Raw genomic sequence first — 20,967 nt, forward strand, 5'->3', positions numbered from 1 at the left:
TCTCTCTCTCTCTCTCTGAGATTTGTATTTAAAGATAATGTTAGGTTTGCAACTATAGTTTTTTTTGTTTTGTTTTTTCATTAATACTGTTCGTCTTTTCTACCCTAATTGGCAACCATTTTTCTCATTTTCATGTGCTGGAATTCAATAAATGTTATGACGTCACCGTGTAAACAAGGAATGTTTAATGAGATGAAAGAGATTACTGACATGAAAATTATCAAACAAACTAACATATTGCAATTGTGTTTATAATTTTTTTAATTGTTTTGAACACCACAAGAGAGCATGAGTTAAAAAAAGATTAAATGTAAAATTGTAACATTTAAAATAATTTTAAACAAATAGAATTTGCGCTTTTACTGATGCTTCTAAATTTCAGTTTAAAAATGTAAAACTGAACATGTATGTTATATATTGTAAGCAATGCACACTGAAATTGACTGTTAACTGATATACATTTACAGATTTGTTTCTGGCATAGGTGGAAACAGAACAGTGATTATAGTTAATGAAGAATATATTGCATAGCGTTTTGCATCAAATCATATCTACTTTTTTAAAGCTAGCAAACTTAGGCCAGTGTTGGGGTCTCTAATGCATCGTTCCACAAGTTGCAAGTATGTGAGGTTCTCCTGTGTGTTGGGATCAAAGAATCCTTTGGTATCATCATCTGGATCAGATAGGATCTTGTTCATCTCCTCATCAAAGTACCCTCTTTGGTAAGCCACCTCCACAGGAACACGATGGCTGTGCACAGGATCAATGATGCCTCCAGTGGCGATCTGAGCTTCTAACAGACGAATACCATGGTCCTTGACGATCAAATCTTTTTTCAAGGCCTGGAACAAGGAGATTATGTTCCCTGTGTTGGGGTCTTTGTAACCAGTGACTGCCCGTTCTGCAGAGAGCAGTTTGGTTTTCCATTCCATCCCAACAAGTCCTTCAGTCACCGCCTGCTCTACTGACAACTTTTTATTCTTCACTGGGTCAATAATAAAACCAGTGGCAGCCTGAGCTTCAAGCAAAACCAGAGATGTTCCAGGTGTCAGAAGTCCCTTATTTTTGGCATTGAAGATGCTCATGGTTTGTTTGGTAGACTGTACAAACACACCAGCGATGCTATTTGTTCCTTTCAGGTATTTTCGCACAGAGTCCATTTCACTTACGTGATCAACTGTTACTTTTCCGGAAGTTAGGTCTTTGTAAATTTTCTCATCAATGACTTTGGATTTCCACAACTCATCAGCGCTCACATCCTTTCTGATACCTTTAAATGTTTGGTTTTGGGTTGTCTCTGCTGTTGTAGTTGTTATTGTTGTAATAGTTTGGGTGCTTGTTCCTGATTTCTCTGATATCAATGTCAGGACTATTTCTAGGAACTGTTCTATAGTTATTGTACCTGATTTAAACTGCTGGACCAGTTCTCTCCTCTTTTCCTCAGAAATGTAATTTGAGTACAGCAGATCCCAAAGTGTGACCAGCTCTCCTTGGAATTTACCTCCTGCTTTCTTTGTGGTTGTAGACTTAAGAATATTCTTGGTATGTTCATCAATGAAGAAGTAGTGCTCACCCTTTTTCACAATCACAAGGAGGCTGAGGCCAGTGTTGGGGTCTCTAACGCACCGCTCCACAAGTTGCAAGTATGTGAGGTTCTCCTGTGTGTTGGGATCAAAGAATCCTTTGGTATCATCATCTGGATCAGATAGGATCTTGTTCATCTCCTCATCAAAGTACCCTCTTTGGTAAGCCACCTCCACAGGAACACGATGGCTGTGCACAGGATCAATAATGCCTCCAGTGGCGATCTGAGCTTCTAACAGACGAATACCATGGTCCTTGACGATCAAATCTTTTTTCAAGGCCTGGAACAAGGAGATTATGTTCCCTGTGTTGGGGTCTTTGTAACCAGTGACTGCCCGTTCTGCAGAGAGCAGTTTGGTTTTCCATTCTGTCCCAACAAGTCCTTCAGTCACCGCCTGCTCTACTGACAGCTTTTTATTCTTCACTGGGTCAATAATAAAGCCAGTGGCAGCCTGAGCTTCTAGCAAAACCAGAGAGGTTCCAGGTGTCAGAAGTCCCTTATTTTTGGCATTGAAGATGCTCATGGTTTGTTTGGTAGACTGTACAAACACACCAGCGATGCTATTTGTTCCTTTCAGGTATTTTCGCACAGAGTCCATTTCACTTACGTGATCAACTGTTACTTTTCCGGAAGTTAGGTCTTTGTAAATTTTCTCATCAATGACTTTGGATTTCCACAACTCATCAGCGCTCACATCCTTTCTGATACCTTGAAATGTTTGGTTTAGGGTTGTCTCTGCTGTTGTAGTTGTTATTGTTGTAATAGTTTGGGTGCTTGTTCCTGATTTCTCTGATATCAATGTCAGGACTATTTCTAGGAACTGTTCTATAGTTATTGTACCTGATTTAAACTGCTGGACCAGTTCTCTCCTCTTTTCCTCAGAAATGTAATTTGAGTACAGCAGATCCCAAAGTGTGACCAGCTCTCCTTGGAATTTACCTCCTGCTTTCTTTGTGGTTGTAGACTTAAGAATATTCTTGGTATGTTCATCAATGAAGAAGTAGTGCTCACCCTTTTTCACAATCACAAGGAGGCTGAGGCCAGTGTTGGGGTCTTTAACGCACCGCTCCACAAGTTGCAAGTATGTGAGGTTCTCCTGTGTGTTGGGATCAAAGAATCCTTTGGTATCATCATCTGGATCAGAGAGGATCTTGTTCATCTCCTCATCAAAGTACCCTCTTTGGTAAGCCACCTCCACAGGAACACGATGGCTGTGCACAGGATCAATAATGCCTCCAGTGGCGATCTGAGCTTCTAACAGACGAATACCATGGTCCTTGACGATCAAATCTTTTTTCAAGGCCTGGAACAAGGAGATTATGTTCCCTGTGTTGGGGTCTTTGTAACCAGTGACTGCCCGTTCTGCAGAGAGCAGTTTGGTTTTCCATTCCGTCCCAACAAGTCCTTCAGTCACCGCCTGCTCTACTGACAGCTTTTTATTCTTCACTGGGTCAATAATAAAACCAGTGGCAGCCTGAGCTTCAAGCAAAACCAGAGATGTTCCAGGTGTCAGAAGTCCCTTATTTTTGGCATTGAAGATGCTCATGGTCTGTTTGGTAGACTGTACAAACACACCAGCGATGCTATTTGTTCCTTTCAGGTATTTTCGCACAGAGTCCATTTCACTTACGTGATCAACTGTTACTTTTCCGGAAGTTAGGTCTTTGTAAATTTTCTCATCAATGACTTTGGATTTCCACAACTCATCAGCGCTCACATCCTTTCTGATACCTTTAAATGTTTGGTTTTGGGTTGTCTCTGCTGTTGTAGTTGTTATTGTTGTAATAGTTTGGGTGCTTGTTCCTGATTTCTCTGATATCAATGTCAGGACTATTTCTAGGAACTGTTCTATAGTTATTGTACCTGATTTAAACTGCTGGACCAGTTCTCTCCTCTTTTCCTCAGAAATGTAATTTGAGTACAGCAGATCCCAAAGTGTGACCAGCTCTCCTTGGAATTTACCTCCTGCTTTCTTTGTGGTTGTAGTCTTAAGAATATTCTTGGTATGTTCATCAATGAAGAAGTAGTGCTCACCCTTTTTCACAATCACAAGGAGGCTGAGGCCAGTGTTGGGGTCTCTAACGCACCGCTCCACAAGTTGCAAGTATGTGAGGTTCTCCTGTGTGTTGGGATCAAAGAATCCTTTGGTATCATCATCTGGATCAGATAGGATCTTGTTCATCTCCTCATCAAAGTACCCTCTTTGGTAAGCCACCTCCACAGGAACACGATGGCTGTGCACAGGATCAATAATGCCTCCAGTAGCGATCTGAGCTTCTAACAGACGAATACCATGGTCCTTGACGATCAAATCTTTTTTCAAGGCCTGGAACAAGGAGATTATGTTCCCTGTGTTGGGGTCTTTGTAACCAGTGACTGCCCGTTCTGCAGAGAGCAGTTTGGTTTTCCATTCTGTCCCAACAAGTCCTTCAGTCACCGCCTGCTCTACTGACAGCTTTTTATTCTTCACTGGGTCAATAATAAAGCCAGTGGCAGCCTGAGCTTCAAGCAAAACCAGAGATGTTCCAGGTGTCAGAAGTCCCTTATTTTTGGCATTGAAGATGCTCATAGTTTGTTTGGTAGACTGTACAAACACACCAGCGATGCTATTTGTTCCTTTCAGGTATTTTCGCACAGAGTCCATTTCACTTACGTGATCAACTGTTACTTTTCCGGAAGTTAGGTCTTTGTAAATTTTCTCATCAATGACTTTGGATTTCCACAACTCATCAGCGCTCACATCCTTTCTGATACCTTTAAATGTTTGGTTTTGGGTTGTCTCTGCTGTTGTAGTTGTTATTGTTGTAATAGTTTGGGTGCTTGTTCCTGATTTCTCTGATATCAATGTCAGGACTATTTCTAGGAACTGTTCTATAGTTATTGTACCTGATTTAAACTGCTGGACCAGTTCTCTCCTCTTTTCCTCAGAAATGTAATTTGAGTACAGCAGATCCCAAAGTGTGACCAGCTCTCCTTGGAATTTACCTCCTGCTTTCTTTGTGGTTGTAGACTTAAGAATATTCTTGGTGTGTTCATCAATGAAGAAGTAGTGCTCACCCTTTTTCACAATCACAAGGAGGCTGAGGCCAGTGTTGGGGTCTCTAACGCACCGCTCCACAAGTTGCAAGTATGTGAGGTTCTCCTGTGTGTTGGGATCAAAGAATCCTTTGGTATCATCATCTGGATCAGATAGGATCTTGTTCATCTCCTCATCAAAGTACCCTCTTTGGTAAGCCACCTCCACAGGAACACGATGGCTGTGCACAGGATCAATAATGCCTCCAGTAGCGATCTGAGCTTCTAACAGACGAATACCATGGTCCTTGACAATCAAATCTTTTTTCAAGGCCTGGAACAAGGAGATTATGTTCCCTGTGTTTGGGTCTTTGTAACCAGTGACTGCCCGTTCTGCAGAGAGCAGTTTGGTTTTCCATTCTGTCCCAACAAGTCCTTCAGTCACCGCCTGCTCTACTGACAGCTTTTTATTCTTCACTGGGTCAATAATAAAGCCAGTGGCAGCCTGAGCTTCTAGCAAAACCAGAGATGTTCCAGGTGTCAGAAGTCCCTTATTTTTGGCATTGAAGATGCTCATGGTTTGTTTGGTAGACTGTACAAACACACCAGCGATGCTATTTGTTCCTTTCAGGTATTTTCGCACAGAGTCCATTTCACTTACGTGATCAACTGTTACTTTTCCGGAAGCTAGGTCTTTGTAAATTTTCTCATCAATGACTTTGGATTTCCACAACTCATCAGCGCTCACATCCTTTCTGATACCTTGAAATGTTTGGTTTAGGGTTGTCTCTGCTTTTGTAGTTGTTATTGTTGTAATAGTTTGGGTGCTTGTTCCTGATTTCTCTGATATCAATGTCAGGACTATTTCTAGGAACTGTTCTATAGTTATTGTACCTGATTTAAACTGCTGGACCAGTTCTCTCCTCTTTTCCTCAGAAATGTAATTTGAGTACAGCAGATCCCAAAGTGTGACCAGCTCTCCTTGGAATTTACCTACTGCTTTCTTTGTGGTTGTAGACTTAAGAATATTCTTGGTGTGTTCATCAATGAAGAAGTAGTGCTCACCCTTTTTCACAATCACAAGGAGGCTGAGGCCAGTGTTGGGGTCTTTAACGCACCGCTCCACAAGTTGCAAGTATGTGAGGTTCTCCTGTGTGTTGGGATCAAAGAATCCTTTGGTATCATCATCTGGATCAGATAGGATCTTGTTCATCTCCTCATCAAAGTACCCTCTTTGGTAAGCCACCTCCACAGGAACACGATGGCTGTGCACAGGATCAATAATGCCTCCAGTAGCGATCTGAGCTTCTAACAGACGAATACCATGGTCCTTGACGATCAAATCTTTTTTCAAGGCCTGGAACAAGGAGATTATGTTCCCTGTGTTGGGGTCTTTGTAACCAGTGACTGCCCGTTCTGCAGAGAGCAGTTTGGTTTTCCATTCTGTCCCAACAAGTCCTTCAGTCACCGCCTGCTCTACTGACAGCTTTTTATTCTTCACTGGGTCAATAATAAAGCCAGTGGCAGCCTGAGCTTCAAGCAAAACCAGAGATGTTCCAGGTGTCAGAAGTCCCTTATTTTTGGCATTGAAGATGCTCATGGTCTGTTTGGTAGACTGTACAAACACACCAGCGATGCTATTTGTTCCTTTCAGGTATTTTCGCACAGAGTCCATTTCACTTACGTGATCAACTGTTACTTTTCCGGAAGTTAGGTCTTTGTAAATTTTCTCATCAATGACTTTGGATTTCCACAACTCATCAGCGCTCACATCCTTTCTGATACCTTTAAATGTTTGGTTTTGGGTTGTCTCTGCTGTTGTAGTTGTTATTGTTGTAATAGTTTGGGTGCTTGTTCCTGATTTCTCTGATATCAATGTCAGGACTATTTCTAGGAACTGTTCTATAGTTATTGTACCTGATTTAAACTGCTGGACCAGTTCTCTCCTCTTTTCCTCAGAAATGTAATTTGAGTACAGCAGATCCCAAAGTGTGACCAGCTCTCCTTGGAATTTACCTCCTGCTTTCTTTGTGGTTGTAGACTTAAGAATATTCTTGGTGTGTTCATCAATGAAGAAGTAGTGCTCACCCTTTTTCACAATCACAAGGAGGCTGAGGCCAGTGTTGGGGTCTCTAACGCACCGCTCCACAAGTTGCAAGTATGTGAGGTTCTCCTGTGTGTTGGGATCAAAGAATCCTTTGGTATCATCATCTGGATCAGATAGGATCTTGTTCATCTCCTCATCAAAGTACCCTCTTTGGTAAGCCACCTCCACAGGAACACGATGGCTGTGCACAGGATCAATAATGCCTCCAGTAGCGATCTGAGCTTCTAACAGACGAATACCATGGTCCTTGACAATCAAATCTTTTTTCAAGGCCTGGAACAAGGAGATTATGTTCCCTGTGTTTGGGTCTTTGTAACCAGTGACTGCCCGTTCTGCAGAGAGCAGTTTGGTTTTCCATTCTGTCCCAACAAGTCCTTCAGTCACCGCCTGCTCTACTGACAGCTTTTTATTCTTCACTGGGTCAATAATAAAGCCAGTGGCAGCCTGAGCTTCTAGCAAAACCAGAGATGTTCCAGGTGTCAGAAGTCCCTTATTTTTGGCATTGAAGATGCTCATGGTTTGTTTGGTAGACTGTACAAACACACCAGCGATGCTATTTGTTCCTTTCAGGTATTTTCGCACAGAGTCCATTTCACTTACGTGATCAACTGTTACTTTTCCGGAAGCTAGGTCTTTGTAAATTTTCTCATCAATGACTTTGGATTTCCACAACTCATCAGCGCTCACATCCTTTCTGATACCTTGAAATGTTTGGTTTAGGGTTGTCTCTGCTTTTGTAGTTGTTATTGTTGTAATAGTTTGGGTGCTTGTTCCTGATTTCTCTGATATCAATGTCAGGACTATTTCTAGGAACTGTTCTATAGTTATTGTACCTGATTTAAACTGCTGGACCAGTTCTCTCCTCTTTTCCTCAGAAATGTAATTTGAGTACAGCAGATCCCAAAGTGTGACCAGCTCTCCTTGGAATTTACCTCCTGCTTTCTTTGTGGTTGTAGACTTAAGAATATTCTTGGTGTGTTCATCAATGAAGAAGTAGTGCTCACCCTTTTTCACAATCACAAGGAGGCTGAGGCCAGTGTTGGGGTCTTTAACGCACCGCTCCACAAGTTGCAAGTATGTGAGGTTCTCCTGTGTGTTGGGATCAAAGAATCCTTTGGTATCATCATCTGGATCAGATAGGATCTTGTTCATCTCCTCATCAAAGTACCCTCTTTGGTAAGCCACCTCCACAGGAACACGATGGCTGTGCACAGGATCAATAATGCCTCCAGTAGCGATCTGAGCTTCTAACAGACGAATGCCATGGTCCTTGACGATCAAATCTTTTTTCAAGGCCTGGAACAAGGAGATTATGTTCCCTGTGTTGGGGTCTTTGTAACCAGTGACTGCCCGTTCTGCAGAGAGCAGTTTGGTTTTCCATTCTGTCCCAACAAGTCCTTCAGTCACCGCCTGCTCTACTGACAGCTTTTTATTCTTCACTGGGTCAATAATAAAGCCAGTGGCAGCCTGAGCTTCAAGCAAAACCAGAGATGTTCCAGGTGTCAGAAGTCCCTTATTTTTGGCATTGAAGATGCTCATGGTCTGTTTGGTAGACTGTACAAACACACCAGCGATGCTATTTGTTCCTTTCAGGTATTTTCGCACAGAGTCCATTTCACTTACGTGATCAACTGTTACTTTTCCGGAAGTTAGGTCTTTGTAAATTTTCTCATCAATGACTTTGGATTTCCACAACTCATCAGCGCTCACATCCTTTCTGATACCTTTAAATGTTTGGTTTTGGGTTGTCTCTGCTGTTGTAGTTGTTATTGTTGTAATAGTTTGGGTGCTTGTTCCTGATTTCTCTGATATCAATGTCAGGACTATTTCTAGGAACTGTTCTATAGTTATTGTACCTGATTTAAACTGCTGGACCAGTTCTCTCCTCTTTTCCTCAGAAATGTAATTTGAGTACAGCAGATCCCAAAGTGTGACCAGCTCTCCTTGGAATTTACCTCCTGCTTTCTTTGTGGTTGTAGTCTTAAGAATATTCTTGGTATGTTCATCAATGAAGAAGTAGTGCTCACCCTTTTTCACAATCACAAGGAGGCTGAGGCCAGTGTTGGGGTCTCTAACGCACCGCTCCACAAGTTGCAAGTATGTGAGGTTCTCCTGTGTGTTGGGATCAAAGAATCCTTTGGTATCATCATCTGGATCAGATAGGATCTTGTTCATCTCCTCATCAAAGTACCCTCTTTGGTAAGCCACCTCCACAGGAACACGATGGCTGTGCACAGGATCAATAATGCCTCCAGTGGCGATCTGAGCTTCTAACAGACGAATGCCATGGTCCTTGACGATCAAATCTTTTTTCAAGGCCTGGAACAAGGAGATTATGTTCCCTGTGTTGGGGTCTTTGTAACCAGTGACTGCCCGTTCTGCAGAGAGCAGTTTGGTTTTCCATTCCGTCCCAACAAGTCCTTCAGTCACCGCCTGCTCTACTGACAGCTTTTTATTCTTCACTGGGTCAATAATAAAGCCAGTGGCAGCCTGAGCTTCAAGCAAAACCAGAGATGTTCCTGGTGTCAGAAGTCCCTTATTTTTGGCATTGAAGATGCTCATGGTTTGTTTGGTAGACTGTACAAACACACCAGCGATGCTATTTGTTCCTTTCAGGTATTTTCGCACAGAGTCCATTTCACTTACGTGATCAACTGTTACTTTTCCGGAAGTTAGGTCTTTGTAAATTTTCTCATCAATGACTTTGGATTTCCACAACTCATCAGCGCTCACATCCTTTCTGATACCTTTAAATGTTTGGTTTTGGGTTGTCTCTGCTGTTGTAGTTGTTATTGTTGTAATAGTTTGGGTGCTTGTTCCTGATTTCTCTGATATCAATGTCAGGACTATTTCTAGGAACTGTTCTATAGTTATTGTACCTGATTTAAACTGCTGGACCAGTTCTCTCCTCTTTTCCTCAGAAATGTAATTTGAGTACAGCAGATCCCAAAATGTGACCAGCTCTCCTTGGAATTTACCTCCTGCTTTCTTTGTGGTTGTAGACTTAAGAATATTCTTGGTATGTTCATCAATGAAGAAGTAGTGCTCACCCTTTTTCACAATCACAAGGAGGCTGAGGCCAGTGTTGGGGTCTCTAACGCACCGCTCCACAAGTTGCAAGTATGTGAGGTTCTCCTGTGTGTTGGGATCAAAGAATCCTTTGGTATCATCATCTGGATCAGATAGGATCTTGTTCATCTCCTCATCAAAGTACCCTCTTTGGTAAGCCACCTCCACAGGAACACGATGGCTGTGCACAGGATCAATAATGCCTCCAGTGGCGATCTGAGCTTCTAACAGACGAATGCCATGGTCCTTGACGATCAAATCTTTTTTCAAGGCCTGGAACAAAGAGATTATGTTCCCTGTGTTGGGGTCTTTGTAACCAGTGACTGCCCGTTCTGCAGAGAGCAGTTTGGTTTTCCATTCCGTCCCAACAAGTCCTTCAGTCACCGCCTGCTCTACTGACAGCTTTTTATTCTTCACTGGGTCAATAATAAAGCCAGTGGCAGCCTGAGCTTCTAGCAAAACCAGAGATGTTCCAGGTGTCAGAAGTCCCTTATTTTTGGCATTGAAGATGCTCATGGTTTGTTTGGTAGACTGTACAAACACACCAGCGATGCTATTTGTTCCTTTCAGGTATTTTCGCACAGAGTCCATTTCACTTACGTGATCAACTGTTACTTTTCCGGAAGCTAGGTCTTTGTAAATTTTCTCATCAATGACTTTGGATTTCCACAACTCATCAGCGCTCACATCCTTTCTGATACCTTGAAATGTTTGGTTTAGGGTTGTCTCTGCTTTTGTAGTTGTTATTGTTGTAATAGTTTGGGTGCTTGTTCCTGATTTCTCTGATATCAATGTCAGGACTATTTCTAGGAACTGTTCTATAGTTATTGTACCTGATTTAAACTGCTGGACCAGTTCTCTCCTCTTTTCCTCAGAAATGTAATTTGAGTACAGCAGATCCCAAAGTGTGACCAGCTCTCCTTGGAATTTACCTCCTGCTTTCTTTGTGGTTGTAGACTTAAGAATATTCTTGGTGTGTTCATCAATGAAGAAGTAGTGCTCACCCTTTTTCACAATCACAAGGAGGCTGAGGCCAGTGTTGGGGTCTCTAACGCACCGCTCCACAAGTTGCAAGTATGTGAGGTTCTCCTGTGTGTTGGGATCAAAGAATCCTTTGGTATCATCACCTGTATCAGAGAGGATCTTGTTCATCTCCTCATCAAAGTACCCTCTTTGGTAAGCCACTTCCACAGGAACACGATGGCTGTGCACAGGATCAATGATGCCTCCAGTGGCGATCTGAGCTTCTAACAGACGAATACCATGGTCCTTGACGATCAAATCTTTTTTCAAGGCCTGGAACAAGGAGATTATGTTCCCTGTGCTGGGGTCTTTGTAACCAGTGACTGCCCGTTCTGCAGAGAGCAGTTTGGTTTTCCATTCTGTCCCAACAAGTCCTTCAGTCACCGCCTGCTCTACTGACAGCTTTTTATTCTTCACTGGGTCAATAATAAAGCCAGTGGCAGCCTGAGCTTCAAGCAAAACAAGAGATGTTCCAGGTGTCAGAAGTCCCTTATTTTTGGCATTGAAGATGCTCATGGTCTGTTTTGTAGACTGGACATACACACCAGAAATACAGTTTGTTGCTCCAAGGTATTTTTGAATAGATTCCATTTGGTTGATATATTCATCATCTACTTCATCATTGATAAGCTTACCCATAATGTCTTTTGAGATGATTTTTGCCTCAAATAGCTCACTTGCTGACACTTGTTTTCTCAGACCTTTAAATGAATGTTTTTTTGTTGTTACTTCAATTATGATTGCTGTCACCATTTCCGTTATCTCCTCTATTGACAGTTTCTTTTTTTTGTATAGGTCAAGAAATTCGTTCATTTTCTCTGTAGAGATGTACCCTGAGTGTAGTACATCCCAAAGTGATAAACGTTTATCTGCAAACTTACCAGCATTAATGATCACTGATTTTTCTTTGAAGACCTTTATTATTTGCTTGTCACTGTATGTTGAGTTTTCAGAACTCTTTTCATCTACTGGGAGAAGGAGTAGGCCAGTGGTTGAATTCCTTTCACATTTCTTCATGAGTTGTTGATATGTAAGAGGTTCTTTAGTTTCTGGGTCAGAAAACCCCTTTTCACTTTTTGCCAAAAGATCACTGGTCTCATTATTCACACATCCTTTCAATATTGCCTTCTGAACAGGCAGCCTATAGCTGCCAATTGGATCAATAATTCCCCCTGTGGCAAGCTGTGCATCTAAGAGGTTCAATCCATGTTTAAGAGGGATGAGACCCTTTTGCATTGCTTCGAATAAGCATATTTGCTCATCTGTGTAGGGGTCTCTGAAGCCAGTGACAGCACATTCAGCCAATAGTAAGTGCTCCAGTATCTCTGGTCCTATAATTTGAGCTCTGACAGCCTCCATGACTGTGTGATGTGTGTTTTGGATTGGATCGATAACATATCCAGTTGCTGCCTGAGCCTCAAGCAACGAGAGTGCTGCATCGGAACTGAGTACGCCTTCAGTTTTTGCCATGTATAAACTTAACACTTTTCCTGATGGCTTAAGCTTTACTCCAGCAATACTTCCAGTGCCTTTCAAGTATCTTTGAACAGATTCAAGTTTAACCACATTTTCAAGTGTCTCCTTACCATGTTGCAGCTCTTTGTACATTTTGTTGTCAATGATTCCAGAGTCATGCAGCTGTTGCATCGAAACAGGTTTTCTCAGGCCCATAGTGGTTTGAGAAATTGCTTCTTTCTTTTCTATTGTTTGAATAGTTTTGGTAACTGTGGTGACAACATCCTTGATGTTTATCTTAGCTTGACGATATTGTTCAAAGTACTCCTGCCTCTGTTCATCTGTGAAGTATACAGAATGTATTACTTCCCAAAGAGACAGTGTTTTTCCTGAGAAACGGCCAACAGAAACAACAACACTGTTTTTCTCAAATTCTTCCTTGATCTCAGCATCTGAGAGAATATTTTGTGACGTTTTTGGTGTTTTCCCTTTTTCAGCAACTGGAAGAAGGAAAAGACCAGTATCAGGATCCTTGATGCATCGTGCCAACATCTCCATGTAGGTCAGATTTTCTTGTGTGGTGGGATCAAAAAATCCTTTAGTGTCATCACTTTGATCAGCAAGGATCTTGTTTAAGTCTGCATCAAAATAACCCTTTTTGAAAGCAACTTCAAGTGGTAAATGCAAACCTGTTAAAGGATCAATGATGCCACCTGTTGCAATCTGGGCTTCAAGTAGACGTATTCCATGCTGCTTTACAATAAGTTCTTTCTTGATGGCTTCAAAAAGTGATATTGTCTTGCCAGTGTATGGGTCTTTGTAACCAGTCACCGCTTTCTCAGCAGCCAAGAGTTTTTCATACAACTCTGGAACAAGGACTTTCTGCTTCAAGGCCTCTTCAACAGTGAGTTTCTTGTCTTGTATTGGATCAATAATAAAACCAGTGGCAGCCTGTGCTTCAAGAAGACACAATGCAGTGCCAGGGGTAAGATAGCCCTCTTTTTTGGCTTGGTAGATGCTCATTTTCTGATTTGACTTCTGCAATATTACACCTGCTATACAGCTTGTTCCAGTAAGGAAGTTTCTCACAGTGCCCATCTCAGTGAGGTCTTTGATTGTTAGCTTCCCCTCAAGCAAATTTTTGTATGTTTTTTCATCTATTATTCCCAAATCCAGCAGCTCCAAAATAGAGACTTTTCCTCTAAGACCATTTACACTGAGGTCAACATTTCTTTGTACTTCCTTGCTCTCAATTATCTCTAAAATAATTGTTATGATTTCCTCTATCGTGATTGTTTTGGACTTGTAGCGCTTTAACAGCTCCTGCCTTTTCTCCTCAGACAAATATTCAGAGTTGATGAGATCCCAGAGTGTCACTTTCTTGTTGCTGAATCTGCCGTATCTCACAGAGACATATGTGGTTTGGAACACCTCTATGGCACTGCCCCCTATTTTGACTCTCTTGTCGTTTCCTTTGATTGTCAAAAGGCAAAGGTCTGTGCTTTGGTCAATGACACATCTGGACATCAGCTGCATATAAGTAAGGTTTTCATGAGTGTTTGGGTCAAAGAATCCTTTTGTGTCATCAGTTGGATCACAAAGGATCTGATTCATTTCTGTATCAAAATATCCTCGTTTATAAGCAATATGAACAGGAATGCGATGGCTATTTATAGGATCAATGATGCCCCCTGTGGCAATCTGGGCCTCTAGCAGACGTATGCCGTGGTCCTTCACAATTAAATCTTTCTGCATTGCTTGGAACAATGAGATTTTCTTGCCAGTGTAAGGATCTTGGTAACCTGTCACTGCCTTCTCTGCTGAGCTTAATTTTGCATGAAGATCAGCCCCTATAACTCGTGCTTTCACTGCATCATCTACAGAAAACTTCTGATTAGCAATTGGGTCAATTATGAAACCTGTTGCAGCCTGGGCTTCAAGAAGAACAAGTGATGTTCCTGGTCTCAGAATTCCTTTTTGTCGGGCTTGGTAGATTGACATTATTTGGGAGTCAGGAAGCAGCACACCAGCAATGCTTGGTTTACCTTGAAGGTATGTTTGCACAGATTCATTGTCTGTAACATCTTTGACAGTCTTTTTTCCTTCTCTGAGATCTGCTAGATCATTCTCTGTGATTATGTCAGCTTCAGCGAGCTGGTTTGCAGTTACTTTTTCTCTTATACCTTCAAAAACTACATTAGCTGTTTTCACTGAATGTTCAATGATCTCCAGGACTTTGGTGACTATAATTTCAATTGTGACTGTTTTATTTCTGTATTGCTCGATGAAGGTTTGCCTTTGCTGTTCAGTGAAATATTCAGACATAAGTAATTCCCAGAGCGAAACAGTCATTCCCATGTATTTTCCACATGTCACTTTTACCATGACAGCCTTGAAGACTTTTTTGATGTCATAGCCAATGAATGTGTGATTCAGACTACTGGATGGATCATGAATGGGTAATAATGTGAGTCCTGTAGACGGGTCGATGACACAACGATCCAGCAGTTGTAGATATGTCAGATTATCATTTGTGTTTGGGTCAAAGAAACCTTTAGTGTCATCTCCAGGATCTTCAAGGATGGCATTCATTTCCTCATCGAAGAAGCCACGCTTGTATGCTACCTCCACAGGAACTCTGTGACTGTTTATTGGATCGATAATTCCACCAGTTGCAATCTGTGCCTCTAGCAATCGGATCCCATGTTCTTTTACGATCAGTTCCTTCTTCAGAGCTTGAAAAAGAGATATGGTTTCACCAGTGTATGGGTCGTTGTAACCAGTTACTGCACGTTCTGCTGCAAGCAATTTTGTGTGGTACTCAGGCCCTACAAGTTTTTGTTTAATGGCTTCATCTACACTGTATGTCTTGTTTTCAACAGGGTCAATCATGAATCCAGTTGCAGCCTGGGCTTCCAGCAGAATCAAAGCAGAGCCAGGCATGATTATACCTTGTCTCATTGCCTGATAGATGCTCATTCTCTTGTTTGTGGAGAGCACAGCTACTCCCCCAATGCTCTTTTTACCTTCTAGATATTCTTTCACTGTTTCCATTAACATCACATCCTGGGTGGTGGTTTTTCCCTTATGCAGATTTTCAAATGTCTGTTGGTCAATAATTTTTGATGCCAGAAGCTCAGCGGAGGTTACACCTCTGCGGAGGCCTTTAAATGTGATGCGGATGGGGAACAGCAGCAAACCTGTTTCTGGGGCTACAGTGCATTTCTTTATCAGTGATGCATAGGTGAGGTTTTCTTGAGAGTTTGGGTCATAGAATACTTTTAGGGCATCCACTTGGTCTCTTAAAAGATCTTTGTCATAGTGACCCTTCCCGTAGGCTTGTTTTTCTGTTAGATGGCATTTTTCAATAGGGTCATAGATCCCTTTGGCAGAGATCTGTGCCTCAAGTAATCTAATGCCATGTTCTTTTGGGATAACATCTTTCTGCATGGCCTGAAAGAGTGAGATCTGTTGGTTGGTGTATGGATCTGTGTAGCCCGTGATTGCTTTCTCAGCTAACTGAAGTTTCTCTTTCATCTCATGTCCCACAATGCCTTCCTTTACTGCATCATCTACAGACCATGTCAAGTTTTTGATGGGGTCGATGATTCCTCCTGTTGCAGCTTGAGCTTCTAACAGTGCCAGACATGTTCCTGGCTTCAACAAGCGCTTCTTGAAGGCTTGGTATATTGTAATGGTTTCATTTGAATGTTCAAGGAAAACTCCACCTACTGGACCCTGAAAACCACGATTTTCCTGAGCTGGCATTTTTTGTGGGTTTTCTTGCACCAGAGTCTGTGGATTACATAGGAATAATTATTAGTCACACATTTAAAAAGTACTTTTATTGTAGAAAAGGCAAACCACAGAACCCTGTTGAAACTTGTTTTTTCTAACAATGAAAGAACCCTTCACCCCTTTTATGACTTGTCCTCACAGGAAATAACTTCTTGAGCATTGCCTCACTTGGAAAAGTGTGCATGTTTTTTACTTTGCATGAACCTTGTAAGCAATGGAAAACTGGAAATACATGATTCTCATGTATTCTTGAAGAATGTCAGGATTAAGAAGCAACGACCCAGACTAACTTTCAACTTGTCAGTTACCCAATCATACTTAAAGTGTATGAGGCGCACTCTCTCTCTCTTTCAAAATATACAAAAATATATTTCTCATAATCTTTTTGGCATATTATACAAAAGGTGGAATATATTGTGTGTATAAACATTCTTTTTGTTGTTGCACAATTAGAATATTTATATTTTCTTAAGCCAGAAGTCACTCCCATGTAAAGTATAGTATGGAAGAGATTGCTCTCTGATTAGAGTGAGTGACTGAAAATGTATTTCCTAAATAATTTGTTCACTGTATCATCGAACATCAGTAGCTTCTAGCTGAGTTTAAAGCCTAGATATTTTTTTATATTTTCTTAACTATATAAAACTAAAATGAACTCTATAAGTTATGTTTTGCCCTTATATTATCCAATATTTAATATTAGTCTGCAACAGTTGATCCAAAATGTTTTTTTTTTTATTTAATCTCAATCCTATAAATTACCAAATGATAAATGCGGTAGTAGACACACATTTTAGAAACTTTCCGCACATCTATGCTTATTAGATGCCTAGTATTACTTCTATGTTACTGTATTTACCATTTAACAGAAAACATGCGTAGTATATAAATGTTACAATATAAACTGCATATAGCTTGTTTGTCAACAGCTGTAAATCAGAAAGACTACAAAATACACTAAATTATAGAAAATAAAAACAATAAATGTCACACACATATACTCCTCTAAAAACATATTTTTAATATTGCCAATTTCTCTGCTGCACTACAAACACTATTAAAAGGGATGTTACCGACACACACAACTGACAATGCACAAGTTCACGGTTACATATAATTAGCTGAGGTTTGGTATGCATATTTGGCGTGCTGTCCGGGGAAGGGCTCCGAGCTCGGGAATGGACCGAACCTAGAGTACCCCCACTTCCCCGTCTATTTATAAAGTGAACTAAAAGTGAGGAGATGGGGTGGAGGAGGGATGCTGATAAACCGTCAATGGATTGAGGTAAGTCGGCGATATTTATACTATGGGATTGATAACTTGATTATGGTCCACCTGTGTTGATGAGGCTAAGTATATCTGACGCGCTCCTCCTGAATCTTGTTAATAAAACATCATTTAATTTATCACTTGCCATTATGGAGCGGCCAAACAGAAGTTGAACTTGATCTAAGTATTCATTTTGTGCGTTATTTTGTGTTTTTTGCAATGCAAACATGTCTTATCTCTGTTTCTTTATTTTTTCTGTATTGGTTTTCTGTACTGTACTCATTTTAGTACATTGAGGGAACAAATTAGTAAATCGTGCGCATGATTTAGTCCACTATTTTTTCCTGCGTGTCATGTGCGGGGGCTCCGTATGAATGTAAAGATAATTTATTTTCCCTTTTATTTTTTAATGGATTCTGTGTTTTATGATTTAATACAAATTTACCATAAACAAATGGTGTCTAATTAGTTGAATTCATTTTTAATGAAAAAATATATATATTTACAATTAAACATTGCATTTTATTTTATTTTTTGTCATACAAGATGCCACATAACAGCACTGTGTAACTGTAAATTACTGAAAAAATACCTTGGTTGTATGATATTCCTTAAAATATTATTATTACTTGAGAACTACATTTTAGTAGACCTACTGCAGTAACATATTTCTGTCATCATTTCTTCAAGTTGAACCAGACTTTTATTGTGACTGGTGTTCGTGAAGGACTTTCAGTTTTCTTTTTCACTTTCTGTGTGATTGTAGTTTTTCAGAACAATATATTAGTTCATTAGTGACAAACACTGACTAGCCATTGATGCATTTATTTTTGCTGTTAGATTAATCCATTTTGAATAAAAATGTCTAGATTTTATCACTGTAATCATAAATCCTAAAACACTGTAATTGGAATCTTAAAAAATCTATTTTATCATGACTCAAGATGATATTGTTTTATCACCCACCCCCATGTGCAAAGGAATTCTTATGTTTCACGCCTCACAGGTGGGGTCCAATCAAGAGGTTGCAGAAGGTCTTCAATACCTTTGTTCTACTTAATGCAACGTTGTGCAGACTGAATGGTTTACGACATCAAAATACTGCAAAATGTGGTCTGCACAGCACTTGGGCGGTTTTTTTTTTTTTTTTTTTTGGCAAAAGATTTACGTGGGCAACGTGACAGCATGAGACTGAGCCTAAAAGCAGAGTTGGAAACCCCGGTTTAATCAGGTGGCGCTGTTTTGGTGTTTGTTTCCTATGCACTTCTACAATGCATTGCTCATAACTTTTTGAGAAAAATAGAGCAGATACTGGACAATAAATCTAGTCCTACTATTCCTTTCCTCCACGATTTTAATGATTTTATAACAAGGATATGACATGGACACTGGACATCCGCCTTGCACCTTCTATTACATCTTTTAAAATGAAGTTGAAAAGATATCTTTATTCCTATGCATTTTAATTGGATTTTATCTGTGTTACCAGGGACTGGGGTTGCAAATTCGCCTATCGACTAGAAACCTTCTATGCAACACATCTACACATATTGTTATGGCTCTGACTGTGATGATAACTATGTATGTAATAATGTGCGCTGCATTGTCCCTGACAAATAAACGAATAATAATAATAAAAAAATCCATTGTTTTATTGTATCATTTGTTTTGTATATTGTATGTTTATCTTTTACTTTTTCAAGCACTTTGGTCAGCTTTGCTGTTATAAATGTGCAATATAATGAAATTTTACTTGTGTAATCACTGAATGTTTTATGTAAATTTTCGTGCAGGGATGTTTGTTTTAAATTGTATCTAAGTTATGAAGTCTCACTGTTGCAGAAAACCATGAATAGCATTCTTCTTGTAAGTGGGGTGGGGGGGGAGGGGTTAACCCTTACACAATAAAAAACGGGGCTGCTAATGGCCTCTTCCTGTCCAAATTCCTTGGATGCAGACAGTGTCAGCTCTAAATAAGGACTTCTGAAACCATAAAGTCACATGACTCTGTGGTTTCAGACATTTTCTTAAAGGGACTTCAGGTTAACACTATTCAAGGACACTTTTGGACACATTATACAAAAAAAAAAAAAAAAAAAAAAAAAAAAATATATATATATATATATATATATATATATATATATATATATATATATATATTTATATATTTATATATATATGTGTGTGTGTCAAAAAGTGTCCTTGAATAGTGTTTACTGAATCATAAAGGTTTTCTTACGCTGATGTAATGTATGTAATGCTCTTTTTCTGACTTTTCATACCAAAATAAAAAAAATAATAATAATACATTTACATTTTGAAGAATGTATACAAAGAATACTTATAAAGAAAACAACATATTTGGCATACAATCAATTCATAATGCATTGTACAGTACATAAAGAAAGCCTTATTGTACTTTTGTAATTCTGTGGATAGCTTGTTCAATTGCTCCACAACTATGAAGTACTGGGCAAAGTTATTTATTGCAACACTGTTGTATGTGGCAACACCTTGCTTATGTTTTAGTCTCCTTCATTTGAAAGTCACTTTTGAATGAAAAATGCATTTTGAATAAATGCATAATTTAAATGTTTGACCAGTTCTTTAGCCAAGTACATTACTTAAAATAATCATCCCTGTTCAAATGTGTCTGCAAATATTGGCCATTTCATAAAGCACTTTAGCTCTTTATTGCTAAGAGGTGTGGTTAAAAAAGTGAGCATATGTAAAACATAACATTCACGAAAGCAGGAAATACAGCACATGCATTCAATTATCTGAAAATCCTTGCTCTATGATGAATTAACACTGATCACATTCTAAAGTAAATGACAACAGAATTAAAAGAACAATATTTAGATTGTAATCTGAGACCACAAAAAGTTTTACAACTACCTGAAATCATTCTTACCTCTTTTGGGGTTTTTTGCTGGAAGTTTCAGTCAGTTAAAGTTCAGTTAAGAGTTTTTCTGCTTACTAAGGATTGATGTTGGTCAAGCACACTACGGACACCAGTGAAAGACTGAGCATGTTTCCTTTCTTTCTTTGTATAATATACTGATCAGTCAGGACTAAACTCCACCCTCAGGTACACTCCCTTTTCTCGATGGAGATAAGACAAATACCTTCCAGCTAAGTAAAGGAATGTCTCTCTCCTTATTGCCAAATACACACAGGAACCAGAAGAATATTTAGTAACTGTGATAAAAAATTAAATTCATGTTAACCTTATTTTTTTCTGTGTGCAAACACTATGAATTTGTACATGTTACTTTAAATGGGGTTATTCAGTTGGGGGATAGAACAGACTGCCAATTTTTTTTTCCCTCAGTACATTCATAATTGCTTTCTGACATTTTAGACCATGGTAGAGAAATGTGTCACGCTCGTTCAAGCTTATGAAAACCAGTTCTCGTGAATGATTTCATCATTGTATTTCACTAGTATTTTCTCAAGTTTGCATGTCTGTTAATCATTTAAAATGATGTAAACATATTGCATGTGATGTTTTATCTCTGTTGGCACATCCTGCTCGACCTGAAGCTTTAGGTTTTGTGGTGCTAATGTCTTTTAAGGAGTGGTAAGTATCATAAATTATGGCAATATTACAGTACTTGACAACATTGTTATATCATATGCTGC

General features: G+C 39.8%; 1 protein-coding gene and 1 long non-coding RNA gene across 4 annotated transcripts; one reads left to right on the forward strand and one right to left on the reverse strand.

Annotated features, from left to right (window-relative positions):
- Positions 1-237: 237 nt before the first annotated feature.
- Positions 238-20,348, reverse strand: LOC127979084 (epiplakin). The gene is made up of 3 exons (XM_052584215.1): positions 20,237-20,348; positions 10,962-16,049; positions 238-2,777 (listed from the first exon to the last, which is right to left on the reverse strand). Exons 2-3 carry the CDS (start codon positions 16,020-16,022, stop codon positions 552-554), a joined length of 7,287 nt encoding a protein of 2,428 aa, XP_052440175.1. The 5' UTR covers positions 16,023-16,049; positions 20,237-20,348; the 3' UTR covers positions 238-551.
- On the forward strand, positions 2,924-8,449 carry LOC127979088 (uncharacterized). Of its 3 annotated transcripts, none has more exons than XR_008158725.1 (3): positions 2,924-3,091; positions 5,138-5,231; positions 8,301-8,449. It is a non-coding gene; the product is annotated as an uncharacterized LOC127979088 (long non-coding RNA). The 3 variants fall into 3 exon arrangements; XR_008158724.1 differs by lacking the exon at positions 5,138-5,231 and adding an exon at positions 7,184-7,277; XR_008158723.1 differs by lacking the exon at positions 8,301-8,449 and adding an exon at positions 6,255-6,403.
- Positions 20,349-20,967: the final 619 nt, after the last annotated feature.

This window comes from Carassius gibelio, chromosome B19, assembly GCF_023724105.1.
Source record: "Carassius gibelio isolate Cgi1373 ecotype wild population from Czech Republic chromosome B19, carGib1.2-hapl.c, whole genome shotgun sequence".
Classification (NCBI taxonomy): Eukaryota; Metazoa; Chordata; class Actinopteri; order Cypriniformes; family Cyprinidae; genus Carassius; species Carassius gibelio.

What these genes read in the sequence shown, in the direction of transcription:
- LOC127979084 (XM_052584215.1), bottom strand. Translation starts at nt 16,022, where the DNA reads ATGCCAGCTCAGGAAAATCGTGGTTTTCAGGGTCCAGTAGGTGGAGTT. An exon ending in GCCATCGTGTTCCTGTGGAA is followed by an intron (nt 2,778 to 10,961) that starts GTGGCTTACCAA and finishes GTTCCTGTGGAG; the next exon opens with GTGGCTTACCAAAGAGGGTA.